The sequence below is a fragment of the Mobula hypostoma genome, chromosome 14, assembly GCF_963921235.1.
Source record: "Mobula hypostoma chromosome 14, sMobHyp1.1, whole genome shotgun sequence".
Lineage (NCBI taxonomy): Eukaryota > Metazoa > Chordata > Chondrichthyes > Myliobatiformes > Myliobatidae > Mobula > Mobula hypostoma.
In genome coordinates this window covers 17245317-17272505 of record NC_086110.1, presented here as the reverse complement: position 1 = coordinate 17272505, position 27189 = coordinate 17245317, and the positions used below count along the sequence as shown (strand labels likewise).

Below are 27189 nucleotides of genomic sequence, written 5' to 3'. Positions count from 1 at the left end.
AAATACTGAGCAATGCACAAAACGTGCTGGAGGAAACCAGCAAGTTGGGCAGCATCCATGGAGAGGAATACACAACTGACGTTTCAGTCTGAGAGTCTTCATCAAGACAGATCATCAGTCCTGATGAAGGATCTCAGCCTTAAGCATCGATTGTTTATGCTCCTCCAAAAATGCTGGCTGACTTGCGAAGTTCCTCCAATAGCTTGTGTGTGTTGCACAAAAAAATTCCATTTATGTTTAACATAGGCATTAAATGTTTATTTTTAAAGGACTAATTTCTACATAAAATACAGAAAGATTTAGCGTAAATCTGTGTTTCCATACTGAAAATCATGTTATATATTATAATTATTTTCAACTAAAAGCTTGTTAAAGCTGAATGATTATACATTTTACTAAGTCTTTAGCAGGTTAACCAAGCCAAATAAACCAGAAATCACGTTTAACATTTTGCCTTTCCATCATATGTTCCAGCTCCTTTGTAGGCTCCCACATAACCTGTATTCTCGAATACGTCCTCTCGACCAATCTTCCCTTTGCCTTTTCCACCTTCATCAAATCGTTCCTTGTGGGATCCTGTATACTTGGACGTGTCAGTCAGCCTGTTAACAGCACCAGTCTTCGTTACTTTCTAAAAACAAAATAAAACTTGGTTAAAAGAAGAAAATTAAGTTAGAAGTTCATTTCATCCACTTTGTTATTTTCTGATCCAGTCAGGCCCATACCTGGGTTCATGACCAGCTCATAAGATAGTGACAATTATAGAACCATCATAATCAGAATCAGGTGTATTAACTCCGACATAAGTTGTGAAATTTCTTCTTTCTGCGGCAGCATTTGGCTCTTTGAACCTGTTCCACCATTGAATACGATTGATTATTTAGTCAACTGATAAGGGATTTTGATCCAAAATGTCAACTGTTCATTCCCCAGTTCAGATGCCACCTGACCTGTTGAGTTCCTCCTGCAATTTGCTTTTTGTTCTAGGTTCCATCATCTGCAATCTTTGTGTTGCTATCCAAATTCAGTAATGTATGTATTCCGTTTTCTCCCTATATACCTTGACCCCTCAAGCCCCAAGGAGAATATCTAACTCCTTCTTAACTCTGTTTAATGATAAGACTTTGGCTATGCTGCAGAATTCCTTCGTCTCAGAACAGCCTGTCCTCATTCAAATAATAGGTGCAATGTACATGTATTTTAATCCATCATCATAGGGATTTTATTACGAAATACAACGTCTGTTTGATGAAATCACATAAAGAATTGGCAACAAATGTCACGGATACATGATTTCTAAAACTGACCAGCCTTTATGAACTTGCAATTTTAATTTAAATAATATCTAATCTTATTTTAACATGTGAATGAATTGAACACACACAAAATGTTTGAGTAAACAGTCGACGTTTTGGGCTGTGACTCTTACTCAGGATTTCCATCATCTGCAGATTTTCGTCTGTTTGTTGAGTCACAATTTGATATTTTCACACTGTAACCAACAGAAGTGATCCATTTTTGATCAATGCAATTTTAATTATATTTCACATACGTGAATATGTCGGGTTCAGAGTAACCAATCATTTAAACATACATAAACACAAGAGATTCTGCAGATGCTGGAAATCCAGAGCAACACACACATAATGCTGGAGGAGCTCAGCAGATTAGGCAGCACCTATAGACAGAGTAAACAGTTGATGTTTTGTGCCGAGACCCCCCTCATCATTATTTAAATATATATTCACGTTTGCCCAGACAATGATGTGCAGGTTATATTTTTTCTAGCCGTAAGAAAACAGCAGAGAACAACAAGAGAATCGAAGCTCAGCAGGCCGAAGGTGAAACAAGATGCATGTTTCAGCTCCAAAGACCTTCATCAGAACTCAAAGAGCAACAAGATAAGTTAGTTCTCAGTAGTAGAAAAGATGATGGGAGGATGGGTAGAGCAAGGGGAGTCTTTCCGATTGGGAGAGAGAAGATTGATGAATGGGGCAGTATTTGTGCTGCTTTGTCTGTGTGTAGTGTTGTTAATAGTGAGGTCATAGAGTATGCCCAAAAGGAGATATTTCTTCTGCTTTCATATAATTCATGCTTAAAAAGTCCCGGAAAATAAAGGAACTAAAAGCAAACTCCCTGTTAAAGATGAAGCACACACCATAAAATTGCCGTTTGCTGATGAAAAGGAGGATTAGATGGCCAGAAGGCTAGATATTGTTCTGACCTGAAAAAGGCAATACTGCTCAGGCAACAACTCTTCTGTGGGTCAAAACATCACCGCAAGATGAAGGAGATGCCCCGTGCTGTGGCAACCCCCTGCCAGTCACCTTATGCGGGCACCCGGAGACGAGATGGGTGAAGGATGGTTCACTATAGACAGTGAATTGAGGAAGATCAGCGGCTCAATCAGAGGGGATTTGGGATCAGGACTTGAATATCGGATTACGGAAATGGGGTGAGTTAACATTCACCTACTGTTGGGAACGTCATAATCTTACAAGATCTGGTCACAATGTTCGTGGTGTGGGCAGGAGGCAAAGGTGATGAAAGTGTCAAGGTAGACTGGTGACACCCACCTTCCCACTCACCTGGTTTCATCTGTCATCTGCCAGCTTGTACTCGTCCCCCTACCCCCAGCTTCTTATTCTGACTTCTTCCTCCTTCTTTTCCAGTCCTGATGAAGAGTCCCGGCCCAAAACTCTGAATCTTCATTCCAGATGGTAGCAGACCTGCTGAATTCCTCCAGTATTTTGTGTGTTATTGGTGGGAGCCTCCATAGATACCCACAGAACAGACAGAATAAGTCAGTTAAAGGGGACCTACCCATCAGTCCCAAGCGCCAAACTCTGCTGCCTCCACAGCCTCAGGAACCGCATGAGACCTGTTATTCAGACTCAAACTCATTGTGTTGATCCCCTCTGTACGAATAGTCTCTGCTGTTAGCAAACCATACACGTACAAAGCAATGTGGAGCTAGTGTCCCTATGAGATCTCATCTCAAATCTTCTTGGGACACAGAGGGAGAGAGAGCAAATGGAAAGGTGGGGAGGCCTATGTAGCCAGAGAGATAGTTTCTCTGTATTTTATTTGATTTCATGGTGCTAGCAAATGTATCTTTAGAAGTGTCCAAAACTAAGCATTTGGACGTACCCTCTCAGGGGATAGATAAACCAGTGCAACACCTCCTAAGACTTTCGTGGGTACTTTTATAGAAGCTACCTAAGCTAACAGTTTCATATGATGTAGGAAGCACAGTGCTTTCAGTTATTTCAGGATAGCAGGCCAGCCAGCCTTGGGGAGTTATAGATGCAAGGGGGACAGAATGGTGTGTTTAAAGTAATGAACCTGATTGCAGTTATATGTTTGTATGGATGTAAACTTACAAAAAGACAAGGCAAGATTGTTTGTCAGCCTGTTCTTTTCCAGCTAAATGCCATTAGACACAGTTATCATACATGTGGATTCACTGTTCATCTTTAACATAGAAAGGGACAAGTTAATGTCTGTAAAAAATATACCGTGCATAAAATTAAGATAAAACTAGATAAATCGATCACGATTAATGTGGTATACTTTGATCATCTTATGAATTTTTCTGCACAGAACCATTCAGGGTATTTTCGTTTGCAACTGCAGTGAGAGTGGATCATCAGAAATTCAGATGCACAAGGCACTAAGGCAAATGATGACTGTAGTCAGAAATTCAAATTCACAAAGCATTCAAGACTTTGCGCGGCAGTTTTGGTGAACCGCCTTACGTTTTCCTGCCCTATTATTTGATGTTGCCTCATCCCCTGTCCTCAGCAACAATGGCCTGTGTCTGCTGATCCCATGATGCATGAAAACAGTTCAAACTTGCTAGGTGGCATTCTTTCCCTCACTGGAGAGTCTCTGCAGATTCACTCACCGTCACACCAACATTTGCTGGCTCTTTCCCTGCAATCAGCCTGTAAGCAGCCTCAGTAGCTTCCTCCTTACTTCGGGCTTTGAATCTCTTTGGGGCCAGCTCTGCCAGAGCATCTTTAAACTCTTCAAAGGTGATTATGCGAGCTGTTTTGGCCCTGTGTGCATATGTAATTAAAATACTTCATTTCTGGTTTTTTAAATGGCGATAAGAATTAAATCATTATATCATTATATCATGTTTAAAATGTGCATCAGTTAAACTTCCTCATGTATAGAATTTGGAATTTGCAAATCACTTGAACAGTTAATACTTTTCTTTATTATATACACTTTTCAAATGAGACATCCATCATACTATTATAATAGACCAATTTCAGAAATAGTATTTGAAGTTTTAAGGAATATGATCTGATGTATAGATATTGACCCTAATGTATAGATGAAGAGATCGAATCTGAGGGGAGATAATGGGAAATTAGAGAGAAAAGGTAAAGATTAAAAACCTTTAAAGATTAGCTTTATTTGTGTAAGGGAAATTAATTGCTAAGAAATTTCAATTAAAGTTGGTCACTAATAAGTTGGACATGAATGTTGAAGTGACTAGAGAATATCTTTATTCGTGAATAAAGGAAGAATGGTTCGCTAACAGTGCGATTGACAAGTCTTCAAAAGAAAGATAGTCACAGCCTTTTCTATACTGTGATGCACACAGAAAGTCAATTACAAAGGTCAAACAAAATTGATCTTGTGTGTTTTATCAATTCCCTTGAAAATGCTAGAGACAGTCTCTTTTCTGCCCACAACACACACAGATAGGTTATCAGAACAGCCTTGAAACTAAGATGGGTTATTGCAAGCATCCTGAGAACCCAGGCCAAATGGTGAGTCGTTATTTATGATATAAAGAAGGTTTATTAAATCCTTAGTTTGACTAAGTCATTAAAGTCATCATCATCAGGTGCCATGCCCAGTTTGAGCTTTGACTGCCATGGCCCACACACTCCTGTTTCGGGTCAAGTGGATCAATTCATTGGTATTCATTTCCAGTTCTCTGGCTGCTGTCTCCATCATCATTTGCCTTTGCCTTCCCTTTGCTTTCTTCCCTTCAATCTTTCCCATAATTACCGTGCATTTTAACTCCTCTTTCCTAATCACATGTCCAATGAAGTTACGTTGCCTTTTCATGATCTCATACATTATTTCTCTTTTCGTGCTTGCTCTGTTCATGACATCCTCCTTAGATATTCATTTTGTCCATGATATTCTTTGCATCCTCCTCAAAAACCACATCTCTGCTGCTTCAATTCGTTTCCTCATTACTGGATATTGTCCAACATTCTGATCCATATAACTGGGTAAACGTAACATTTCAGTACTCTGAAGCAGATTGTCATGCCTAGTTTAGTATTGGTCAGTATACTCTTCATTCTCGTAAAGGTGTCTTTTGCCATCCCTATTCTTCTTTTGATATCCATGTTGCACCTGCCATCTGATGTCACCCAGCTTCCTAAGTAGCAAAAGTTCTGTACTTGTTTGATGTCTTCCCTGTTTATTTTCAGCCTGCAGATAGGATTCTCCTTCTTTGTGGCTATCACTATACATTCTGTCTTTTTGCAATTAATAGATAGACCCATTTTTGCACTTTCTTCAACAAGTATATCAATTAAGTTTTGTAGTTCTTCCTCTGTACTTGCAATTAACACAGTGTCATCTGCATATCTGACATTATTGATGTTTTCCTCGCCAACTTTGATTCCCAAGATGTCTCTTATTTTTTGTAATATTGTTTCACTGTACACATTAAACAAATCAGGGGAGAAAACACACCCTTGTCTAACACCTCTCTTGATTTTCGTAAACAGACTAACTTCTCCATCTATTCTTACAGTGGCAGTTTGTTCCCAGTACAGATTTCTGATTAGGTGGAGGTCTTTCGAATCTAGATCTAGAGTTTCCTGTAATATTTCAAATAATTTATTGTGCTTCACTTTATCAAATGTTTTTGTGTAGTCGATAAAACAAACAAATAAATCTTCTTGCACTTGAATAGCTCGTTCTGATAGTATCCTTCACATCAATATCGCATTTCTTGTACCTCTGTCTTACACAAAACCACATTGTTCTTTACCTATTTCAGCTTGTGTCTTACTTTTAGCTCTTGTCATCAAAATTCTTATAAGTATATGAGTGATATGAGACATAAGTATAATTTGTTTTATATGTTTGTACTGCACACATGAAGGAAAACCAAACTGTTTAATTGTCAGAAACTTGACTGCCCACAGGGTCCTCCTGCAATGTACGACCCTCACTGTCTCCATCTTGTTTATGCTGATGTGTTATGCGCTAAGATCAGCACTAGGCGTATTGCTAATAAAACGAAGGTGCAGGGTGGTAACAACCCTTGATTCAGAATTTTCTTCTACTATTAAGTCACGGAGCCTCGTGGTGTACAGCAGTAGACTAGAGGGCAGTACCACGTAGTCTTCTGTTTACAGCAGTAGACTGGAGGGCAGTACCAAGTAGTCTTGTGTTTACAGCAGTAGACTGGAGGGCAGTACCATGTAGTCTTGTGTTTACAGCAGTAGACGAGAGGGCAGTACCACGTAGTCTTGTGTTTACAGCAGTAGACTAGAGGGCAGTACCACGTAGTCTTGTGTTTACAGCAGTAGACTGGAGGGCAGTACCATGTAGTCTTGTGTTTACAGCAGTAGACGAGAGGGCAGTACCACGTAGTCTTGTGTTTACAGCAGTAGGGTAGAGGGCAGGACCACGTAGTCTTGTGTTTACAGCAGTAGGCTAGAGGGCAGTACCATGTAGTCTTGTGTTTACAGCAGGAGGCTGGAGGGCAGTACCACGTAGACTTGTGTTTACAGCAGTAGACTAGAGGGCAGTACCACGTAGTCTTGTGTTTACAGCAGTAGACTGGAGGGCAGTACCACGTAGTCTTGTGTTTACAGCAGTAGACTAGAGGGCAGTACCACGTAGTCTTGTGTTTACAGCAGTAGGGTAGAGGGCAGTACCACGTAGTCTTGTGTTTACAGCAGTAGACTGGAGGGCAGTACCACGTAGTCTTGTGTTTACAGCAGTAGACGAGAGGGCAGTACAACGTAGTCTTGTGTTTACAGCAGTAGACTAGAGGGCAGTACCACGTAGTCTTGTGTTTACAGCGGTAGACTAGAGGGCAGTACCACGTAGTCTTGTGTTTACAGCGGTAGACTAGAGGGCAGAACCACGTAGTCTTGTGTTTACAGCAGTAGTGTAGAGGGCAGTGCCACGTAGTCTTGTGTTTACAGCAGTAGGGTAGTGGGCAGTACCACGTAGTCTAGTGTTTACAGCAGTAGACCAGAGGACAGTACCACATAGTCTTGTGTTTACAGCAGTAGGCTAGAGTGCAGTACTACGTAGTCTTGTGTTTACAGCAGAAGGGTAGAGGGCAGGACCACGTAGTCTTGTGTTTACAGCAGTAGACTAGAGGGCAGTACCATGTAGTCTTGTGTTTACAGCAATAGACTAGAGGGCAGTACCACGTAGTCTTGTGTTTACAGCAGTAGACTAGAGGGCAGTACCACGTAGTCTTGTGTTTACAGCGGTAGACTAGAGGGCAGTACCACGTAGTCTTGTGTTTACAGCAGTAGGCTAGAGGGCAGTACCACGTAGTCTTGTGTTTACAGCAGTAGCCTACAGGGCAGTACCACGCAGTCTTGCATTTACAGCAGTAGGGTAGAGGACAGTACGACGTAGTCTTGTGTTTACAGCAGTAGACTAGAGGGCAGTACCACGTAGTCTTGTGTTTACAGCAGTAGACTAGAGGGCAGTACCACGTAGTCTTGTGTTTACAGCAGTAGCCTAGAGGGCAGTACCACGTAGTCTTGTATTTACAGCGGTAGACTAGAGGGCAGAACCACGTAGTCTTGTGTTTACAGCAGTAGTGTAGAGGGCAGTGCCACGTAGTCTTGTGTTTACAGCAGTAGTGTAGAGGGCAGTACCACGTAGTCTAGTGTTTACAGCAGTAGACCAGAGGACAGTACCACATAGTCTTGTGTTTACAGCAGTAGGCTAGAGTGCAGTACTACGTAGTCTTGTGTTTACAGCAGAAGGGTAGAGGGCAGGACCACGTAGTCTTGTGTTTACAGCAGTAGACTAGAGGGCAGTACCATGTAGTCTTGTGTTTACAGCAATAGACTAGAGGGCAGTACCACGTAGTCTTGTGTTTACAGCAGTAGACTAGAGGGCAGTACCACGTAGTCTTGTGTTTACAGCGGTAGACTAGAGGGCAGTACCACGTAGTCTTGTGTTTACAGCAGTAGGCTAGAGGGCAGTACCATGTAGTCTTGTGTTTACAGCAGGAGGCTGGAGGGCAGTACCACGTAGACTTGTGTTTACAGCAGTAGACTAGATGGCAGTACCACATAGTCTTGTGTTTACAGCAGTAGACTGGAGGGCAGTACCAGGTAGTCTTGTGTTTACAGCAGCAGTGTAGAGGGCAGTGCCATGTAGTCTTGTGTTTACAGCAGTAGATCAGAGGGCAGTACCACATAGTCTTGTGTTTACAGCAGTAGGGTAGAGGGCAGGACCACGTAGTCTTGAGTTTACAGCAGTAGACTAGAGGGCAGTACCACGTAGTCTTGTGTTTGCAGCGGTAGACTAGAGGGCAGTACCACGTAGTCTTGTGTTTACAGCAGTAGACTGGAGGGCAGTACCAAGTAGTCTTGTGTTTACAGCAGTAGACTAGAGGGCAGTACCACGTAGTCTTGTGTTTACAGCAGTAGGGTAGAGGGCAGTACCGTGTTTTCTTGTGTTTACAGCAGTAGCCCAGAGGGCAGTACCACGTAGTCTTGTGTTTACAGCAGTAGACTAGAGGGCAGTACCACGTAGTCTTGTGTTTACAGCAGTAGACTAGAGGGCAGTACCACGTAGTCTTGTGTTTACAGCAGTAGGGTAGTGGGCAGTACCATGTAGTCTTGTGTTTACAGCAGTAGACCAGAGGGCAGTACCACATAGTCTTGTGTTTACAGCAGTAGGGTAGAGGGCAGGACCACGTAGTCTTGAGTTTACAGCAGTAGGGTAGTGGGCAGTACCATGTAGTCTTGTGTTTACAGCAGTAGACCAGAGGGCAGTACCACATAGTCTTGTGTTTACAGCAGTAGGGTAGAGGGCAGGACCACGTAGTCTTGAGTTTACAGCAGTAGACTAGAGGGCAGTACCACGTAGTCTTGTGTTTGCAGCGGTAGACTAGAGGGCAGTACCACGTAGTCTTGCGTTTACAGCAGTAGACTAGAGGGCAGTACCAGGTAGTCTTGTGTTTACAGCAGTAGACTAGAGGGCAGTACCACGTAGTCTTGTGTTTACAGCAGTAGACTAGAGGGCAGTACCACGTAGTCTTGTGTTTACAGCAGTAGACTAGAGGGCAGTACCACGTAGTCTTGTGTTTACAGCAGTAGGGTAGAGGGCAGTATCATGATTCACTGCTGATCTAGGCATTAAGCAATCCAGACACTCAATTCTTTCGTCTCGCAAATGTTTTTACCCAACCCAGTTAGCCGAGATCCTCCATCATTTGTCTCATGTACATCAAAGCATACAAGTAAGCGTGTCATTTACATGAAATCAGATCAGTGAGGATTGTGCTGTGCTGCCTTCAGGTCTCGTAATGCCTCTGGCAACAGGATTGCATGCCCACAGCTCAGTAACTCTAACCACACGTCGTTGGTATGTGGGCGAAAGCCAGAGCACATCGTACAGTTGGCACTGACTGCCCTGTTACCAGGGAAACGTGGTGTGGGAATAGCACACCTCTGGAAGTTAACATTGTCAATGGGCTGAATGGCCTTCTGTGGTGTTGGAAGGAGATACAGATAAGTAAATTAGGCTATTGTATCAGTCATGATGAACTTTTATGCTAACCTCAGTAAATGTAACCTCAGTCTGTTTGGCAATAGGGAGAGAATGTGCATACTCTTAAAACACGTCGTGCTGAAAATGTACAGAGGATCAGGCATCAGCTCACAGAGCAAGGAGGATTATTTTCATCAGATAACGCTCTATGCTCTGCTTTGTCAGACACACTGGAGCATGAACTGCTTTTGGTCAACTGCTGATATTTCTCCTTGACCCTTTAAGTTACTTGTAAGAACATGAAATACTGGCATACAGAACAGACAGTGCAAGTTTTATATTTTGGGTGGTGTGTTGCAGAGTTATCACTACCATAAGACACAGGAGCACAATTAGGCCATTTAGCCCACCAAGTCTGCCCTGCCATTTAATCATAGCTAATTATTTCCCCCCCTCAGCCCCACTCCCCAGCTTTTCCCCCATAACCTTTAATGCCACATCCAATCAAGAACTGATCAAGCTCTGCCTGACATACACCCAACGACCTGGCCTCCACAGCTGCCTGTGGTAACATATTCTACGAATTTATCACCCTCCAGCTAAAGAGATTTCTCTACACCTCTCTTTTAAATGGGTGCCCCATTTTCTTCAGCTGTGCCCTCTTGTCCTAGACTCCCCCTCCATGGGAAACATGCTTTCCACATCTACTCTGTCGAGGTCTTTCAGCGTTTGAAAGGTTTCAATGAGATCCCGCCCCCCCCACCAATCGCTCTAAATTTCAGCGAGATATAAGGAGGTACAAAGTGGTCCTCCCTCTGTTAGCCTGCAGGTCTCCCTTGGGCAAGGAGTAGCAGTTGCTTAGCCCCCACCCCACAAAATATCAGGGTCACATGAAGCCATGAGACCAGGTAGTGGATGGTCGTATGAGCAGCTGGTGTATATCACAAGTCCTGGTTATGCGACCACTGACACCAGGCAGACAGTCTCTGAAGAGTATTGATAATGGCTGGGGTCACCTGTCTTGCAAAGGCACTGTCCAGAAGGAGACAATGGCAAGCCACTTCGATCGAAAAATTTATCAAGAACAATCATGACAGGACAAAGGGTTTCGGCTGAAATGTCAACTGTACTTTTTTCCAAGGTGCTGCCTGGCCTGCTGAGTTCCTCTAGCATTTTGTGTGTGTTGATAGGAGACGAGATTAGCTCATGGGAGAAAGGAAGGAAGAGGGACATCAGAGGCAGGTTAGAAACATAGAAACATAAAAAACCTACAGCACAATACAGGCCCTTCAGCCCACAAATGTCATGGTCCGGTCCGGTCCGTGAAGTCCGCATTCCAGTTCACAGTCTGGTCCATCGACCCTTGCTCCAGGTTTTCCTGTCTACCCTGTTTCTGTCCCTGTTAAGCACTAATTGAGGCAGCTGATCCTGGTTGAGGTTGGCTGCATAAATACCTCCAGAGACCAGGGTGCGGCAGCTGGATTGTTCTTGCTCCTTGTATCCCTTCCCCTGCCTTCTGTTTCCTCACCTGAAGCCTGGCCTCGCCTGGTCTGTAACTCTCGCCTCACCTGAAGTCTTGTCTTGGAGCCACCCTGTATCTATGTCCCTTCCTGTACCTTGCCTCCGTTGGGTAAGTCAGGCCAGTTTGCCGTTACCCTGCGGTGGGTTCTGTCCCTCGCCTGTGTCGGGAGGAGTACTGCGCCCTGCCCAGGAGGAGCTGCAAGACCTCAAGACTCTAGCCGAGCCTCACCCCAAGTGAAGCTTCAAGACCCCAAGCCTCGAGCCTTGCCCTAAGCCAAACTTCAAGACCCCAAGCCCTGAGTCTCTAGCCCTGCCTAGTTCTGGGGTCTGAGCCAGAGGCAAGACCCAGGTACTGGGTCCTTGTCCAGTCTCTGGCTCAGAGTCCAAGCCCGGGCTCCTAGCTCTCTTGTCCAGTCCTGTTCCGGGTTCCCAGTTTTCGTGTCCATGTCCTTGCCCTCACCCTGCATCCTAGTCCTGTCCCTGGTACTTCAGTGTCTGTGTCTTGCACTTGGGTCTGTTCCCTGCTGCCTCCTTATGACAACAAAGCTGTGCTGAACATGCCCCTATCTTAGAACTACCTAGGCTTTACCCATAGCCCTCTATTTTTCTAAGCTCCACGTACCTATCCAAAAGTCTCTTAAAAGACTCCATCGTTTCTGCCTCTAACACAGTCACCGGCAGTCCATTCCACGTACTCACCACTCTCTGCGTTAAAAAAAACTTACCCCTGACATCTCCTCTGTACCTGCTTCCAAGCACCTGAAAACTATGCCCTCTCGTGATGGCCGTTTCAGCCCTGGGAAAAAGCCTCTGACTATCCACACAATCAATGCCTACCAGAATCTTGTTCACCTCTATCAAGTCACCTCTCATCCTCCGTCACTCCAAGGAGAAAAGACCGAGTTCACTCAACCTATTCTCATAAGGCATGCTCCCCAATCTAGGTAACATCCTTGTAAATCTCCTCTGCACCCTTTCTATAGTTTCTATGTTGTTCTTGTAGTGAGGCGACCAGAACTGAGCACAGTACTCCAAGTGGGGTCTGACCAGGGTCCTATATAGCTGCAACATTACCTCTCGGCTCTTAAACTCAATCCCACAATTGATGAAGGCCAATGCACGGTATGCCTTCTTAACCACAGAGTCAACCTGCGCAGCAGCTTTGAGTGTCCTATGGACTCAAATCCCAAGATCCCTCTGATCCTCCACACTGCCAAGAGTCTTACCATTAATACTATATTCTGCCATCATATTTGACCTACCAAAATGAACAACTTCACACTTATCTGGGTTGAACTCCATCTGCCACTTCTCAGCCCAGTTTTGCATCCTATCAATGTCCCACTGTAGCCCTTCACACAATCCACAACACCCCCAACCTTTGTGTCATCAGCAAATTTACTAACCCATCCCTCCACTTCCTCATCCAGATCATTTATAAAAATCACAAAGAGTAGGGTTTCCCAGAACAGATCCCTGAGGCACACCACTGGTCACCGGCCTCTATGCAGAATATGACCCGTCTACAACCACTCTTTGTCTTCTGTGGGGAAGCCAGTTCTGGATCCACAAAGCAATGTCCCCTTGGATCCCATGCCTCCTTACTTTCTCAATAAGCCTCACATGGGGTACCTTATCAAATGCCTTGCTAAAATCTATATACACTACATCTACGACTCTACCTTCATCCATGTGTTTAGTTACATCCTCAAAAAATTCAATCAGTCTCGTAAGGCATGACCTGCCTTTGATAAAGCCATGCTGACAATTCCTAATAATATTATGCCTCTCCAAATGTTCATAAATCCTGCCTCTCAGGATCTTCTCCATCATCTTACCAACCACTGAAGTAAGACTCACTGGTCTGCAATTTCCTGGGCTATCCCTACTCCCTTTCTTGAATAAGGGAACAACATCCACAACCCTCCAATCCTCCGGAACCTCTCCCGTCCCCATTGATGATGCAAAGATCATTGTCAGAGGCTCAGCAATCTCCTCCCTCGCTTCCCACAGTAGCCTGAGGTACATCCAGTCTGTTTCCGGTGATTTATCCAACTTGAAGCTTTCCAAAAGCTCCAGCACATCCTCTTCCTTAATATCTACATGCTCAAGCCTTTCAGTCTGCTGCAAGTCATCCCTATCATTGCCAGGATCCTTTTCTGTAGTGAATACTGAAGCAAGGTATTCATTAAGTACCTCTGCCATCTCCTCCGGTTCCATACACCCTTATCCACTGTCACACCTGATTTGTCCTGTTCTCTCACGTCCTATCTTCTTGCTCTTGATAGGCAGGGGAGGAGAAGAGGAGGGGTAGGATGGAACCAGAATGGAGAATGGGAAAAGAGAGAAGGGGAAGGAGGCAGAAATTAAAGGGAATCAGAGGAATGGATGTTTATGCATCTGGCTACCTGGAGAGATTATGGGACATTGCACCTCCAACCTGAGAGTGACCTCACTGTGCCAGTAGAGGAGGCCACGGACTGACATGTTGGGTTGGCAATGGGGATTGGAATTAAAGTGGTTGGCCAGTGGAAAACCCTGCTTGTTGTGGATGGAGCCACAGTGTTCCTCTTATAGCAGCTGGTTGATACTTTCACAAATGTTTAGCACTGGTAAAAGAGTAAACAATGGGTCTTCCTTTCAGCTGTTTCAACTGAACAAGCATAGCCTTATCAAATTTAAAAGTAGTATTTCGTATCGCGGAAGTTTGTCAAAAGATTCAGCTCGGCCATGTGGGCAATACATAATTAGTCAATGCAGGGAGTGGTGTATTTCTGATTTGTACATTATCAGCTACTTACTTCACTTTCGAAAAGACTATGTCAACGTCTGTTGAGGTGATGTTTTTGCCATCAATGATTTTGCAGTCTTTGCACAGCTTGGCCCAGTTTTTTCCAGTCATTTCATTGCCGGTGGCTTTGGTGTCTCCATAGGCCGCAAACTTCTTGAATGACTCATGTAGCATATGCATGTTCACTGTGCTTCCCTCAGCCATCTTCCTGATGAATACAGAAAGAAATGAAGTCGTCTACTGCAGAGCCTACTGCCGGAAATGCACAAGGCCACTGTCAGACCCCTCCCGTACCTAATGAAGAGGCCACTCAGTGTGTGCTGATGGTCTTCTGCTGCTGCAGCCCATCCACTTCCAGGTCCAATGTGTTGTGCGTTCAGAGATGCTCCTCTGCACACCACTGTTGGAACGTGTGGTTATTTGGGTTATAGACACCTTCCTGTCAGCTTGAACCAGCCTGACCTCTGATTCGCATGATGTTTTCACCCACAGAACTGACACAGTTTGGAAGTTTTTAAACCGTAGAGGCTGTTTTACACGAAAATCCCAAAATTTCATAGTTTCTGAGATACTCAAGCTACCCCATCTGGCACCAACGGTCAAAGTCACTTAAATCACATTTCTTTCCCATTCTGACATATGGTCTGTAGAACAACTGAACCTCTTGACCATGCTTGTATACTTCTATGCAATAAGTTGCTGCCACATGATTGTCTGATTAGATATTTGCATTAATGAGCAGCTGTAGAGGAGTATCGGATGAAGTGGCTACTGAGTGTAAAAACCTTATTTCACCGCCTTTCCAGTGAAAAGCCAAATTTATTCAAGATCCACAGAGAGTGTGAACAGCTTGCTGTTCATTTGTCAGCAGAGAAGCATAGGTCCAGCACTTGGCCACGTGGTGTGCCGACAACAACCTGGCCCTTAACACCCAGAAGACCAAGGAGATCATTGTGGACTTCAGGCATGCTAGGAGCCACACTCACATCCCCATCTACATCAACGGAGCTGTAGTGGAGCGTGTATCAAGCTTCAAATTCCTTGGTGTCCACATTTCTGAGGATCTCACCTGGTCCCTGAACTCCTCCATCCTGATCAAAAAGGCACAACAGCGCCTTTATTTCCTGTGGAACATCAAGAAAGCTCACCTCTGTCCCAGGATACTGACGGACTTTTACCGTCGTACCATTCAGAGCATACTCACAAACTGCATCTCAGTGTGGTATGGCAATTGTCCCGTATCGGACCGCAAAGCACTCCAGCGTGAGGTGAAAACTGCCCAGCGGATTATCGCCACCCAATTGCCCACCATTGAGAATATCTACCATAAACGCTACCTGAGCAAGGTGAAAAGCATTATCAAGGATGCATCTCACCCTAACCATGGACTTTTTACTCTCCTTCCATCCGGTAGGTGCTACAGGAGCCTCCGCTCCCGCACCAGCAGGCACAGGAAGAGCTTCTTCCCTGAGGCTGTGACACTGCTGAACCTCACATCACAGCGCTAAGCAGTATTGCATCTGTATTGTACTGTCTCAGTACTTTTATATTTGTGTGCTGTAGCACTTACTTTTTATTCGCAGTTATTTTGTAAATAACACTATTCTTTGCATTTCTGGTTAGATGCTAACTGCATTTCATTGGCTTTGTATCTGTACTCAGCACAATGACAATGAAGTTGAATCTAATCTAATCTAATCAGCTCAGCAGAAATGGAGAGAGGGTCAGACCCGGAGGACAGCATTGAAGAGAAGATTTCACCAGAACCCCAGCGGGGCAGTGGAGATCAGTCCTTGAGACTAGCAGGATAATAAGGATCGGATCAGGAGATCACCAAGTCATTGATTGTTGCACTGGAAATAAACTGTACCTTCATTATTTCAACCTTTCACCAACTGAAAGCTACTGAGAATAACCAAATAAATGTGTTCTGGGAGGAAAAGAGCTAAAACTTTTCTAAACAGAATGGATTCTAAACTGATGCAAGTTCAAACGTGATGGGGAGAGTAGATCTGAGCCTACTCCTCATTTTACTGAGACTTTGATTTAATTTACTGGATGAAACTAGATGTGATTCATGTTTGAACATATTTATTGCTCTGCTGAACGACAAACAGTTCTCTAAGTGCAATCACTTCCTGGAAATTACTTATCCCTCTGAACTGGTAACTTCTTTTCCATTGACACAAGAGTGTAATGCCGTACAGTGTCAGTGACCTGGGTTCATCGCTGCCGCTGTCTGCAAGGAGTTTGTACCTTCTCCCCATGACCGTGTGGCTTTCCTTGGCGTGCTCCAGTTAACTCCCACATACTAAAGATGTACCGGTTAGCAGCGTAGTCAGTCACGTGGTTGTAATCGGGCAGTGCAGGCTCACTGCGAAGGAAAGGGACCTGCTGCCGTGCCCTTCTCTAAGTAAACAAAAATATTTCAAAATCAATAAGACTCCAGATCCTCAGTCTGGGCTGTAACTGTGTCTACTCTTACGTCTGTTTCTAACACGTGCACTGCTTCTCCCTACAAACGGTTGCTGGATCTCCAGAGTACAGCTGGCATTCTTCACTACGACTTCCACATCAACATGGCTGAAGTAGCAGAATGGCTGGCATAGATTTAACAACAGTACTCCCTAAGCTAACACGTGTAACATAAGGACAGGACGTTCAGAAAGCACTGGCCATTTTATCTGCATTTAGCCTGCAAGCATTTTTGTCCCTCCAAGTATCATTTGCTTTCTGATGTACCAAGTATGTACATCTCATAAGTGTGTACAGTACCCAGCATCAACTGCATGCCCACTGCTGCCAACGATATCACCTGGCATCAGCTGCATGCCCACTGCTGCCAATGTCTGTCCTGGTTTAAGAAGCAATGAATACACAGCACAGGAAACAGCCCCTTGGCCCACCAAGGCTACACCAACCACCAAGCACCTGCTCTCACCCCTTTATATTTCGTCACATTCCCATCAACTTGCTGCAGCTTCTACCACTCACTCACACCCCAGGGGCAATTTGCAGCTGCCCACTAACCTGCTAACCTGCCTTCTCCGTGGATTGGCACCTTGTCGTGGGGGAGAAGATTGTGTGGTCCTGTGATCCCGAGAGCAATGCCGTCTGGAGCTGTGCTCCTGGTAGGGTTACCCATGGCGGTAAGGTCGAGGGTGAGGTCCCTGACAAAGAACAATCCAAGACCTCAACGGTGGAACAGGTGGACAAAGTTACTTCAAACTCAACGGCTGTGAAGGCGGATGAAGGCTGCAACAAATCCACCAGCTCCAATCGTCGTGGTTTCCATGCCATTGGAATCAGTTGGCTGATTTGTGAAGTATCGTGTGCTTCTTGGAGTGCAACATCAAGTACACATTAAACAAATACACACACAGGCATCTTCACTCTGTGGGCCACTTCTACAGAACATACACCATCATCCTCAACCTCGAGGGATAGCCACGACGACGGCTGTGTTTGGGGAGCAGGAGGACATCCTTGTGGTCACAGAGTGACTGTGTGAACTTCACAATTGAAACCACTTCTTATAATGCTGTTGATACTGTCAGTACACAGTGGTATTGGTGTATTTATGCGCACTTTACATCATATCTCTACTTTAACTTCAGTTTCTTATATAATTCTTCATTCTAATCATTGTTGAATGTTGGATTTTGTTGCTTGTCATGCCAACACGCCACAGCGAATCCCTAACACATGTCAATGTGAAAGAGGAACAAGACTTGGTCCTTGATCCTGGAGGTCAGGTCGGAAGCAGACCAGTGTCAATCCTCCCACCCGAGCTGCTGATCCTCTCCCCTTATCCACTCACAACATGAGCCATCAGCAGGGAGAAGCCTGCACCACCACAGGGTGGAAAGGAATGTTTGACACCAGTTGGTGGGAGAAGATTTGGGCAGAATGGGTCACTGGTGTGGGAGGCATCCATCCGGATTTTGCTTCCTGCACTCTATCCTGGCAGTCCCTAACAGCCGTGCACTAGAGGTGAAACTCTATCTCCGTGTAGTTGTTGCAGGATCATAAATAGCAGTTGACCGACGTGCTCTGCTAGATCAGACAGTCTGCCGTAAATCCTCTCGGCACAGAGTAATCACGGGTTCTCAGAAACGATGGGCTTTCTGGAGCCAGCAGCATTAGCCTAGGTACATTCAGAGGGAAATCAGAGAAGATTGAGGAGGAGTTGAATAGGGGAGGCAGATATGGTAACTGGAAAAAAGTTTCAAAGTGGATTGTGGGATTGAGTGTCTTGTTCCCAGCTAATTCTCTCTGACAGGTTCAGCTCCATTTCATTTACCTGCATCGAAAAACTCCAGCAAGTCTAACAGTTCTTCCTTTACTACTGGTGATGTGGTTCAAAAATAATTAATGAGGAAAAGTTACCCAAAAAAAAACAGATCAATTTCCCAGGCTGCAGATATCCCTCCCCGACTCTCTCTCGTGCTCCCTCACTCCCCCATCTCTCTCGCTCGCCATCCCTCCCCCTCTCTCTCGCCCTCCCTCCCCCCTCTCTCGCCCGCCATCCCTCCCCCTCTCTCTCGCCCTCCCTCCCCTCTCTCTCGCCCTCCCTCCCTTCCCCTCTCTCTCACCCTCCATCCCTCCCCCTCTCTCTCGTCCTCCCTCCCTCCCTCTCTCTCACCCTCCCTCCCTCTCCCTCCCTCTCGCCCTCCCTCCATCTCCCCCTCTCTCTCGCCCTCCCTCCCTCCCTTCTCTCTCTCACCCTCCCTCACCCCTCTCTCACCCTCCGTCCCTCCTCCCTCTCTCTCACGCTCCCTCCCCCTCTCTTGCCCTCCCTCCCCCTCTCTCTCGCCCTCCCTCCCTCCCCTCTCTCTCACCCTCCCTCCCTCCCACCCCCTCTCTCCCCCTCCCTCCCTCGCCCACTCTCTCTCGCCCTCCCTCCCCCTCTCTTGTCCTCACTCCCTCCCCCTCTCTCTCTCGCCCTCTCCCTCTCTCCCCTCTCTCTCTCGCCCTCCCTCTCCCCTCTCTTGCCTTCACTCCCTCCCCCTCTCACTCGCCCTCCATCCCTCCCTCCCCTCTCACCCTCCCTCCCCCCTCTCTTGCCCTCACTCCCTCCCCATCTCTTGCCCTCCATCCCTCTCGCCCTCCCTACGTCTCCCCCTCTCTCTCGCCCTCCCTCCCTCCTCATCTCTTGCCCTCACTCCCTCCCCTCTCTCTCTCGCCCTCCATCCCTCCCCTCTCTCTTGCCCTCACTACATCTCTCCCTCTCTCTCACCCTCCGTCCCTCCCCCCTCTCTCACCCTCCCTCCCCTCTCTCTCCCCCTCCCTCCCTCGCCCGCTCTCTCTCGCCCTCCCTCCCTCCCCCTCTCACTCGCCCTCCATCCCTCCCTCCCCTCTCACCCTCCCTCTCCCCTCTCTTGCCCTCCAACCCTCTCGCCCTCCCTCCATCTCCCCCTCTCTCTCGCCCTCCCTCCCTCCCCTCTCTCTCTCACCCTCCCTCCCCCCTCTCTCACCCTCCGTCCCTCCCCCCTCTCTCTCACCCTCCCTCCCCCTCTCTTGCCCTCACTCCCTCCCCCTCTCTCTCTCGCCCTCTCCCTCCCTCCTCCTCTCTCTCTCGCCCTCCCTCCCTCTCCCCCCTCTCTCGCCCTCCATCCCTCCCCTCTCTCTCTCGCCCTCCCTCTCCCCTCTCTTGCCCTCACTCCCTCCCCCTCTCACTCGCCCTCCATCCCTCCCTCCCCTCTCACCCTCCCTCTCCCCTCTCTTGCCCTCACTCCCTCCCCGTCTCTTGCCCTCCATCCCTCTCGCCCTCCCTACGTCTCCCCCTCTCTCTCGCCCTCCCTCCCTCCTCATCTCTTGCCCTCACTCCCTCCTCCTCTCTCTCTCGCCCTCTATCCCTCCCCTCTCTCTTGCCCTCACTACGTCTCCCCCTCTCTCTCGCCCTCCATCGTTCCCCCCTCTCTCTCGCCCTCCCTACGTATCCCCCTCTCTCTCGCCCTCCCTCCCACTCCCCCTCTCTCTCGCCCTCCCTCCCTCCCCCCATCTCTTGCCCTCCCTCCCTACCCTTCTATGTGACCCTCCATCCCTCCCTCCCCCTCTGTCAAACCCTCCGTTTCCCCCTCTCTCGCCCTTCATCCCTCCCCCTCTCTCGCCCTCCCTACATCTCCCCCTCTCTCGCCCTCCCTCCCTCTCCCCCCTCTCTCGCCCTCCCTCCCTCCCTCTCTATATGACCCTCCATCCCTCCCTCCCCTCTATCTCACCCTCCATCCCTCCCTCCCCTCTCTCTCTCGCCCTCCCTCCCTCTCCCCCCTGTCATCATCCCTCCGTTTCCCCCTCTCTCGCCCTCCCTCCTTCTCCCCCTCTCTCTCACCCTCCCTCCCTCCCCCCTCTCTGTCTCACCCTCCCTCCCTCCCCTCTCTCTCTCTCACCCTCTCCCTCGCCCTCCCTCCCTCCCCCATCTCTTGCCCTCACTCCCTCCCCCCTCTCTCTCGCCCTCCATCCCTCCCCTCTCTGTCTCACCCTCCCTCCCTCTCCCCCTCTCTCTCGCCCTCCATCCCTCCCCCTCTCTCGCCCTCCCTACGCCTCCCCCTCTCTCTCGCCCTCCTTCCCACTCCCCCTCTCTCTCGCCCTCCCTCCCTCCCCCATCTCTTGCCCTCCCTCCCTCCCCTTCTATGTGACCCTCCATCCCTCCCTCCCCTCTATCTCACCCTCCATCCCTTCCTCCCCTCTCTCTCTCACCCTCCCTTCCTTCCCCTCTCTCTCTCACCCTCCCTCTCTCCCCCTCTCTCGCCCTCCCTCCCTCTCCCCCTCTCTTGCCCTCACTCTCACCCTCCATCCCTCCCTCCCCCTCTCTCTCTCGCCCTCCATCCCTCCCCCTCTCTCACCCTCCCTACATCTCCCCCTCTCTCTCGCTCTCCCTCCCTCCCCCATCTCTCGCCCTCCCTCTCTATATGACCCTCCATCCCTCCCACCCCCTCTATCTCACCCTCCATCCCTCCCTCCCCCCTCTCTCTCGCCCTCCCTCCCCCCTCTCTCGCCCTCCATCCCTCCCCCTCTCTCTCGCCCTCCCTCCCCCGCCCTCTCTCGCCCTCCCTCTCTCCCTCCCCCCACTCTCTCACGCCCTCCATCCCACCCCCATCTCTCTCTCGCCCTCCCTCCCTCTCCCCCTCTGTCACCATCCCTCCGTTTCCCCCTCTCTCACCCTCCCTCCTTCTCCCCTCTCTCTCACCCTTCCTCCCTCCCCCCTCTCTGTCTCACCCTCCCTCCCTCCCCTCTCTCTCTCACCCTCTCCCTTCCTCCTCCTCTCTCTCTCGCCCTCCCTCCCAACCCTTTCTCGCCCTCCCTCCCTCTCTCTCTCACCTTCCATCCCTCTCCCTCTCTCTCACCCTCCGTACCTCTACCTCTCTGTCTCGCCCTCCCTCCCTCTCCCCCTCTCTCTCGCCCTCCCTCCCTCCCCCATCTCTCGCCCTCCCTCTCTATATGACCCTCCATCCCTCCCTCCCCCTCTATCTCACCCTCCATCCCTCCCTCCCCTCTCTCTCTCGCCTTCCCTCCCTCCCCCCCTCACCCTCCCTCTCTCCCTCCCCCCACTCTCTCACTCCGTCCATCCCTCCCCCACTCTCTCTCACCCTCCCTCCCTCTCCCCTCTGTCACCATCCCTCCGTTTCTCCCTCTCTTGCCCTCCCTCCTTCTCCCTCTCTCTCTCACCCTCCCTCCCTCCCCTCTCTCTCTCACCCTCCCTCCCTCCTCCTCTCTCTGTCACCCTCCCTCCCAACCCTCTGTCGCCCTCCCTCCCTCTCCCCCTCTCTCGCCCTCCCTCCCTCCCTCTCTCTCTCTCTCTCGCCTTCCCTCCCTCTCTCTCTCTCTCTCGCCTTCCCTCCCTCTCTCTCTCACCTTCCATCCCTCTCCCTCTCTCTCACCCTCCGTATCTCTACCCCTCTGTCTTGCCCTCCCTCCTTCTCCCCCTCTCTCTCGCCCTCCGTCCCTCCCTCTCTCATTGCTCAGTATCTGAGCAACGCCAGGAAGGTGCAGAACAGCAGAGGGCTGAGTCTGGTTATGGGGACAGAGAAACAGTATTAATGCTTCTGTTTCAAACCTTTGTGTCAGAAATCTCCTGATGAACGATCAATGATCTAAAACATTAACTCTGAAAATCCAAGCACGCAACATCAGCCAATTCTCCTTTGTCTGTCCTGCTTGTTATTTCTTTGAAGAATTTCAACCGATTTGTCAGGCAAGATTTTCCCCTGAGGGAACCATGCCGACTACAGCCTGTTTTATCATGTGCCTCCAAGTACCCTGGGACCTCATCCTTAACGATCAACTCCAACATCTTCCCAGCCACTAAGGTCAGACTAAGTAGGCTTTCTTCTGCCTTTCCACCTTCTTGAAGAGTGAAGTGACATTTATAATTTTCCAGTATTCTGTAACCATTCCAGAACCTAATGATTCTTGAAAGATCATTACTAATGCCTCCACAATCTCTGCAGCCACCTCCATCAGAACCCTGGCATGCACACCATCTTGTCCACCTTCAGACCTTTCAGTTTCCCAAGAACCTTCTCTCTAGTTATGGTAACTTCACACACTTCACGACCCCTGACACTTAGAACTTCCACCATACTGCTAGAGTCTTCCATAGTGAAGACTGATGCAAAATACTTATTCAAATCATCTGCCATTTTGTTGTCCCCCATTACTACTTCTCCAGCATCATTTTCCAGTGGTCCGATATCCACTCTCACCTCTCTTTTACACTTTATGTATCTGAAGAAACTTTTGGTATCCTCTTCAATATTATTGGCTAGCTTACTTTCATATTCTACCTTTACCTTCTTAATGACTTTTTAGCTGCCTTCTTTTGGTTTTTAAAAGTTTCCCAATCCTCTCGCTTCTCACTAATTTTTGCTTTATTATTTGCCCTCTCTTTGGCTTCTATGTTGGCTTTGACTTCTCTTGTTAGCCACAATTGTGTCATCTTCTTCATCTTTGACAGCTATTTATCCTCTGCCTTCCGAATTGCTTCCAGAAATTCCAACCATTGCTGCTCAGTCATTATCCCTGCCAGTGTTCTTTTCCAATCAATTTTGGCCAACTCCTCTCTCATGCCTCTGAAATTCCCTTTACTCCACTGTAATACTGATTCATCTGACTTCAGCTTTTCCTCAAATTTCAGGGTGAATTCGATCATATTATGATCACTTTCCCTCAGGGTTCTTCTATCTTAAGCTCTCTAATCAATTCTGGTTCATCGCACAACACCCTATCCAGAATAACTGTTTCCCTAATGGGCTCATTCGTGAGCTGCTCTGAAAAAGCCCTCTCATAGACTTCCTATAAACTCCCCCTCTTTGAATCCAGCGCCAGCCTGATTTTCCCAATCTACCTGCACATTCAGATCCCTCGTGTCTATCGTAACATTGCCCTTTTGACATGCATTTTCTCTCTCTCATTGTAACTTGCAGACCGCACCCTTGCCACTGTTTGGGGGTCTGTGTACAACTCCCATCAGGGTCTTTTGACTCTTGCAGTTCCTTAGCTCTATCCACAATGATTCAACACCTTCTGACCCTATGTCACCTCTTTCTAATGATTTGATTTCATTTTTTACAAACAGGGCAATGCCTCCCCCCCACCACCCTGTCTTCCTGCTTATCCTTTCGATACAATGTGTATCCTTGGACATTAAGCTCCCGGCTATAATCTTCTTTCAGCCACAATTCAGTGATGCCTACAACGTCATACATGCCAATCTGTTACTGTGCTGCAACTTCATCTACCTTATTCCGTGTACTGCATGCATTCAGATACAACACCTTCAGTCCTGTATTCACCCTTTTCAATTTTGTCTGCCTTTTACATTGCAACTTATCCTGTTGACTGCAATTTTACCCGATCCACAGCCTCTCCTCATTATACATTGCCACTGTTTCTAAGCCCAGCCACCTCATCTTCAGCACCACCATCCACATTTCCTACAATACTTCTTGCATTGAAATATATGCAGCTCTGGATACTAGCCGCACCATGCTCAACCTTTTGATTCCTAACTTTGTCTGAGGTATTACCAACATCTGCCTCCACAACCTCTCCACTAACTTCTGGCACTCTGGTTCCCATCCCCCTGCAACTCTAGTTTAAACCCCATTGTGCAGCATTAACAAACAAATAATTCCCGCTAGGATATTATTCCCCCTCCAGTTCAGGTGCAAGTCGTCCCTTCTGTACAGGTCCCACCTCCCCTGGAAGAGAGTCTAATGCTCCAAAAGTTTGATGCCCTCCCTCCTACACCAACTCACGTATTAAACTATATAATCTTCCTAGTTCAGGCCTCACTAGCATATGGCATGGGAAGCAATCCTGAGATCACAACACCTCCATTAGAGGAGCATTCAACTATTCTGCCTGGCATCTCTACTGTCCTATGTTGAAAGATTAGAGCGACTGGGCTTGTAGACACTGGAATTTAGAAGGACGAGAAGGGATCTGATTGAAACATATAAGATTATTAAGGGATTGGACACGCTAGAGGCAGGAAACATGTTCCCAATGTTGAGGGAGTCCAGAACCAGAGGCCACAATTTGAGAATAAGGGGTAGGCCATTTAGAAGAGAGTTGAGGAAAAACTTTTTCACCCAGAGAGTCGTGGATCTGTGGAATGCTCTACCTCAGAAGGCAGTGGAGGCCAATTCTCTGGATGCTTTCAAGGAAGAGTTTGATAGAGCTCTTCATGATAGTGGAGTTAAGGGATATGGGGAGAAGGTAGGAAAGGGGTACTGATAGTGGATGATCAGCCATGATCACAGTGAATGGTGGTGCTGGCTCGGAGGGCCGAATGGCCTACTCCTGCACCTATCGTCTATTGTCTATTGTCCTAAATGAGCAGATATAAGAAGGGAAGGAGAAAAAAAACTTAATCTGGGGTTTTTCTTTTCTTTGCTTTCTCTGACTGAGGCCTCTCTCCTCTGAAGCCTCGAAGAGTTATTACCTTAGTTATCATCAAAAGCAAAATCTGTCATGATTTGGTTGCTGTTTGCGGCTCCTTTTAATATGGTCTAGTTTGTTGTATAACCTGGGGTCCATAGATCCCTTGCTTAATGGTATTGGACCATGGCATGAAAAAAGTTGGGAACCCCTGTTGTATAACAACAGTGATGGGACGTCAAAAACATTCATGCTTAGCGATGTCCTGATTCTGATGCAAACCAGAGGGAAGCAATTTCTTTTCATTGTGTTACACCATCACTTCACTAACTACACACAACACTGGGGTCAAAGGACCGTGACCTGGGGGAACTGGGACACATTTCAGCAAATGTTGGTGGAAGTGTTACAACGCATGAAAAACTGAGACAATGGCACAAATCTTGGAAGGAAGAGATATAAAAAGATCAAACTCAGCATAAAATAATCTGAAATAGCAAAAACTCTGAAAACAAATCAATGCTCCTTAATCTTTCATTCTGTACAAGCCCTACTCTATCTGGCTATAGTTAATGTATTAAATAAGGAGAAATCACTGTTCTCACCTTTGAGCTCTTTCGCCGTTGTCTTGAGAATCTCTCCACTAAGTTCTGCTGTTCCCGTTCAGTTACAAAATGTTCCTTTAAAGTGAAGGGATGTTATTTTCTGTTTTTCCTGTAGCCATAGCAACAAGCTGTGTAACATCAAGAGGGCGTGATAAAATAGCACAACACAAAGTGACCAGGTCATTAGTTACAGTTATAGTAGCAACAGCCTTGTTTCGGTAGAATAGTAATTCAAAGGATTACCCTTTCTTAAATGTAGATTTAAGGGACACATATATACAGTATCACTGGGATCTTAACATAAAGGTCAGGTTAATGGGCTGGTAATTTAGAGGCCCAAATCACCGATCTATAGACATTCAAATCCCATCACAGGAACTTTAATAATTTGATATTTTAACAAAAGATTGTACTAGTCATGAAACCACCAAATAGCTCCTTTATTCACAATGTCATTCCTAATGTCTTGTCTTTCAGGGAGAGAAATCTGCTACCTTCGTGCGGTCTGACCCACAACAGTGTGTACTGCCCACTTAGAGAAGCCAGATGCCAATCAATGGAAAGTCAATGAGGCGTGAGCATTAAATGCTGGCCTTGCCCACCACGTCCAAATCCCAGGAATGAACTAACTGAAAGGGAACTATCGCTTGGTTTGGTTTATTGACGCTTTATCCATCCCCTCCCCATGGTAACCAGAGCAATGGGATTTTGTAAAAGACTGTCCAACTGAGTTATCGATTCATGAGCCACAGCCTCTAATGCAGGATGATGTCATAAAGTATTAGAATCAAAGCAAAAAGAGAAAAAAGATAATTTTATGATGACTTTCCCTTATTCATTTTATTGCATGTAACAGTACAGAAGACTGCCCTCATAGACAGAACTGTGATGCCTGTAATGCAGACCTTGACAGTGAAAGCTGGGCAGTGGATTTCTTGCAAGTAGTCTGTGTGACCTACAGTTCCCTCCTGTTTATCGGAGCTGGTTATGGGAAATGCTCCGGGGAGAGAGACAGCAGCTTTACCACCTCAGAACCGGGTGGGTTTCCCCTTCCGAAGGGTGACTGAAGAGGAGGCTCTGTGATTACTCACAGTCTGTGTGTCCAGTGCCTCTGCGTCAGAGGTCCCCAGGCAAGCAGCTGCTTTAGAAGGTGCAATCCTGCTCATGGGCTTGTGGTTGTGTCACCATGGCTGAGTTCCACTTAGTCTAGGAAGATGAGCGTGTGGACACATCTCCACACAACGGCACATGTAACAGGGCCTTTTCCTCATTGCTCCACTGACCTGGGTCTGATCCTGACTTCTGTCGGAGTTTGCACACTACACCCCCACCCCCGCCCCCCTGTGGGTTTCCTCCACATCGTCAGTTTCCTCGCACATCCCAAGCATGGGAATGTTGGCAGGCTGAATGCCTCTCGTGCGCAAGTGAACGGTAGGGTCAGGGGGTCTGTCAGGGGAATAAAATAGGATCCGTTTAATGTCAGTGTACTCTAAATGGGTGTGTGATGACTAGCAGTCTCAATGGATTGTATGCTGCAGGCCTCTATAAGCTGTCCAGAAAATGTGAAACATTACCTTGATTTCAGACTTCCCACCCTTTTTCCCCATTCCTGACGAAGCGTCTCGGCCTGGAACATCGACTGCT

At 47.2% G+C, this 27189-nt stretch overlaps 1 protein-coding gene across 2 annotated transcripts; it reads right to left on the bottom strand.

Moving 5' to 3' along the window:
- Nucleotides 1-249: 249 nt before the first annotated feature.
- LOC134356454 (tubulin polymerization-promoting protein family member 3-like) lies at nucleotides 250-25626 on the bottom strand. Of its 2 annotated transcripts, none has more exons than XM_063067406.1 (4): nucleotides 25546-25626; nucleotides 14067-14264; nucleotides 3908-4061; nucleotides 250-631 (listed from the first exon to the last, which is right to left on the bottom strand). In XM_063067406.1, the coding sequence occupies exons 2-4, from the start codon at nucleotides 14258-14260 to the stop codon at nucleotides 443-445; spliced, it is 537 nt and encodes a 178-aa protein (XP_062923476.1). In that variant the 5' UTR covers nucleotides 14261-14264; nucleotides 25546-25626; the 3' UTR covers nucleotides 250-442. The 2 variants fall into 2 exon arrangements, with proteins under 2 accessions (XP_062923476.1, XP_062923477.1); XM_063067407.1 differs by having other exon boundaries at nucleotides 14067-14260; nucleotides 25546-25595.
- Between the last annotated feature and the right edge of the window lie 1563 nt (nucleotides 25627-27189).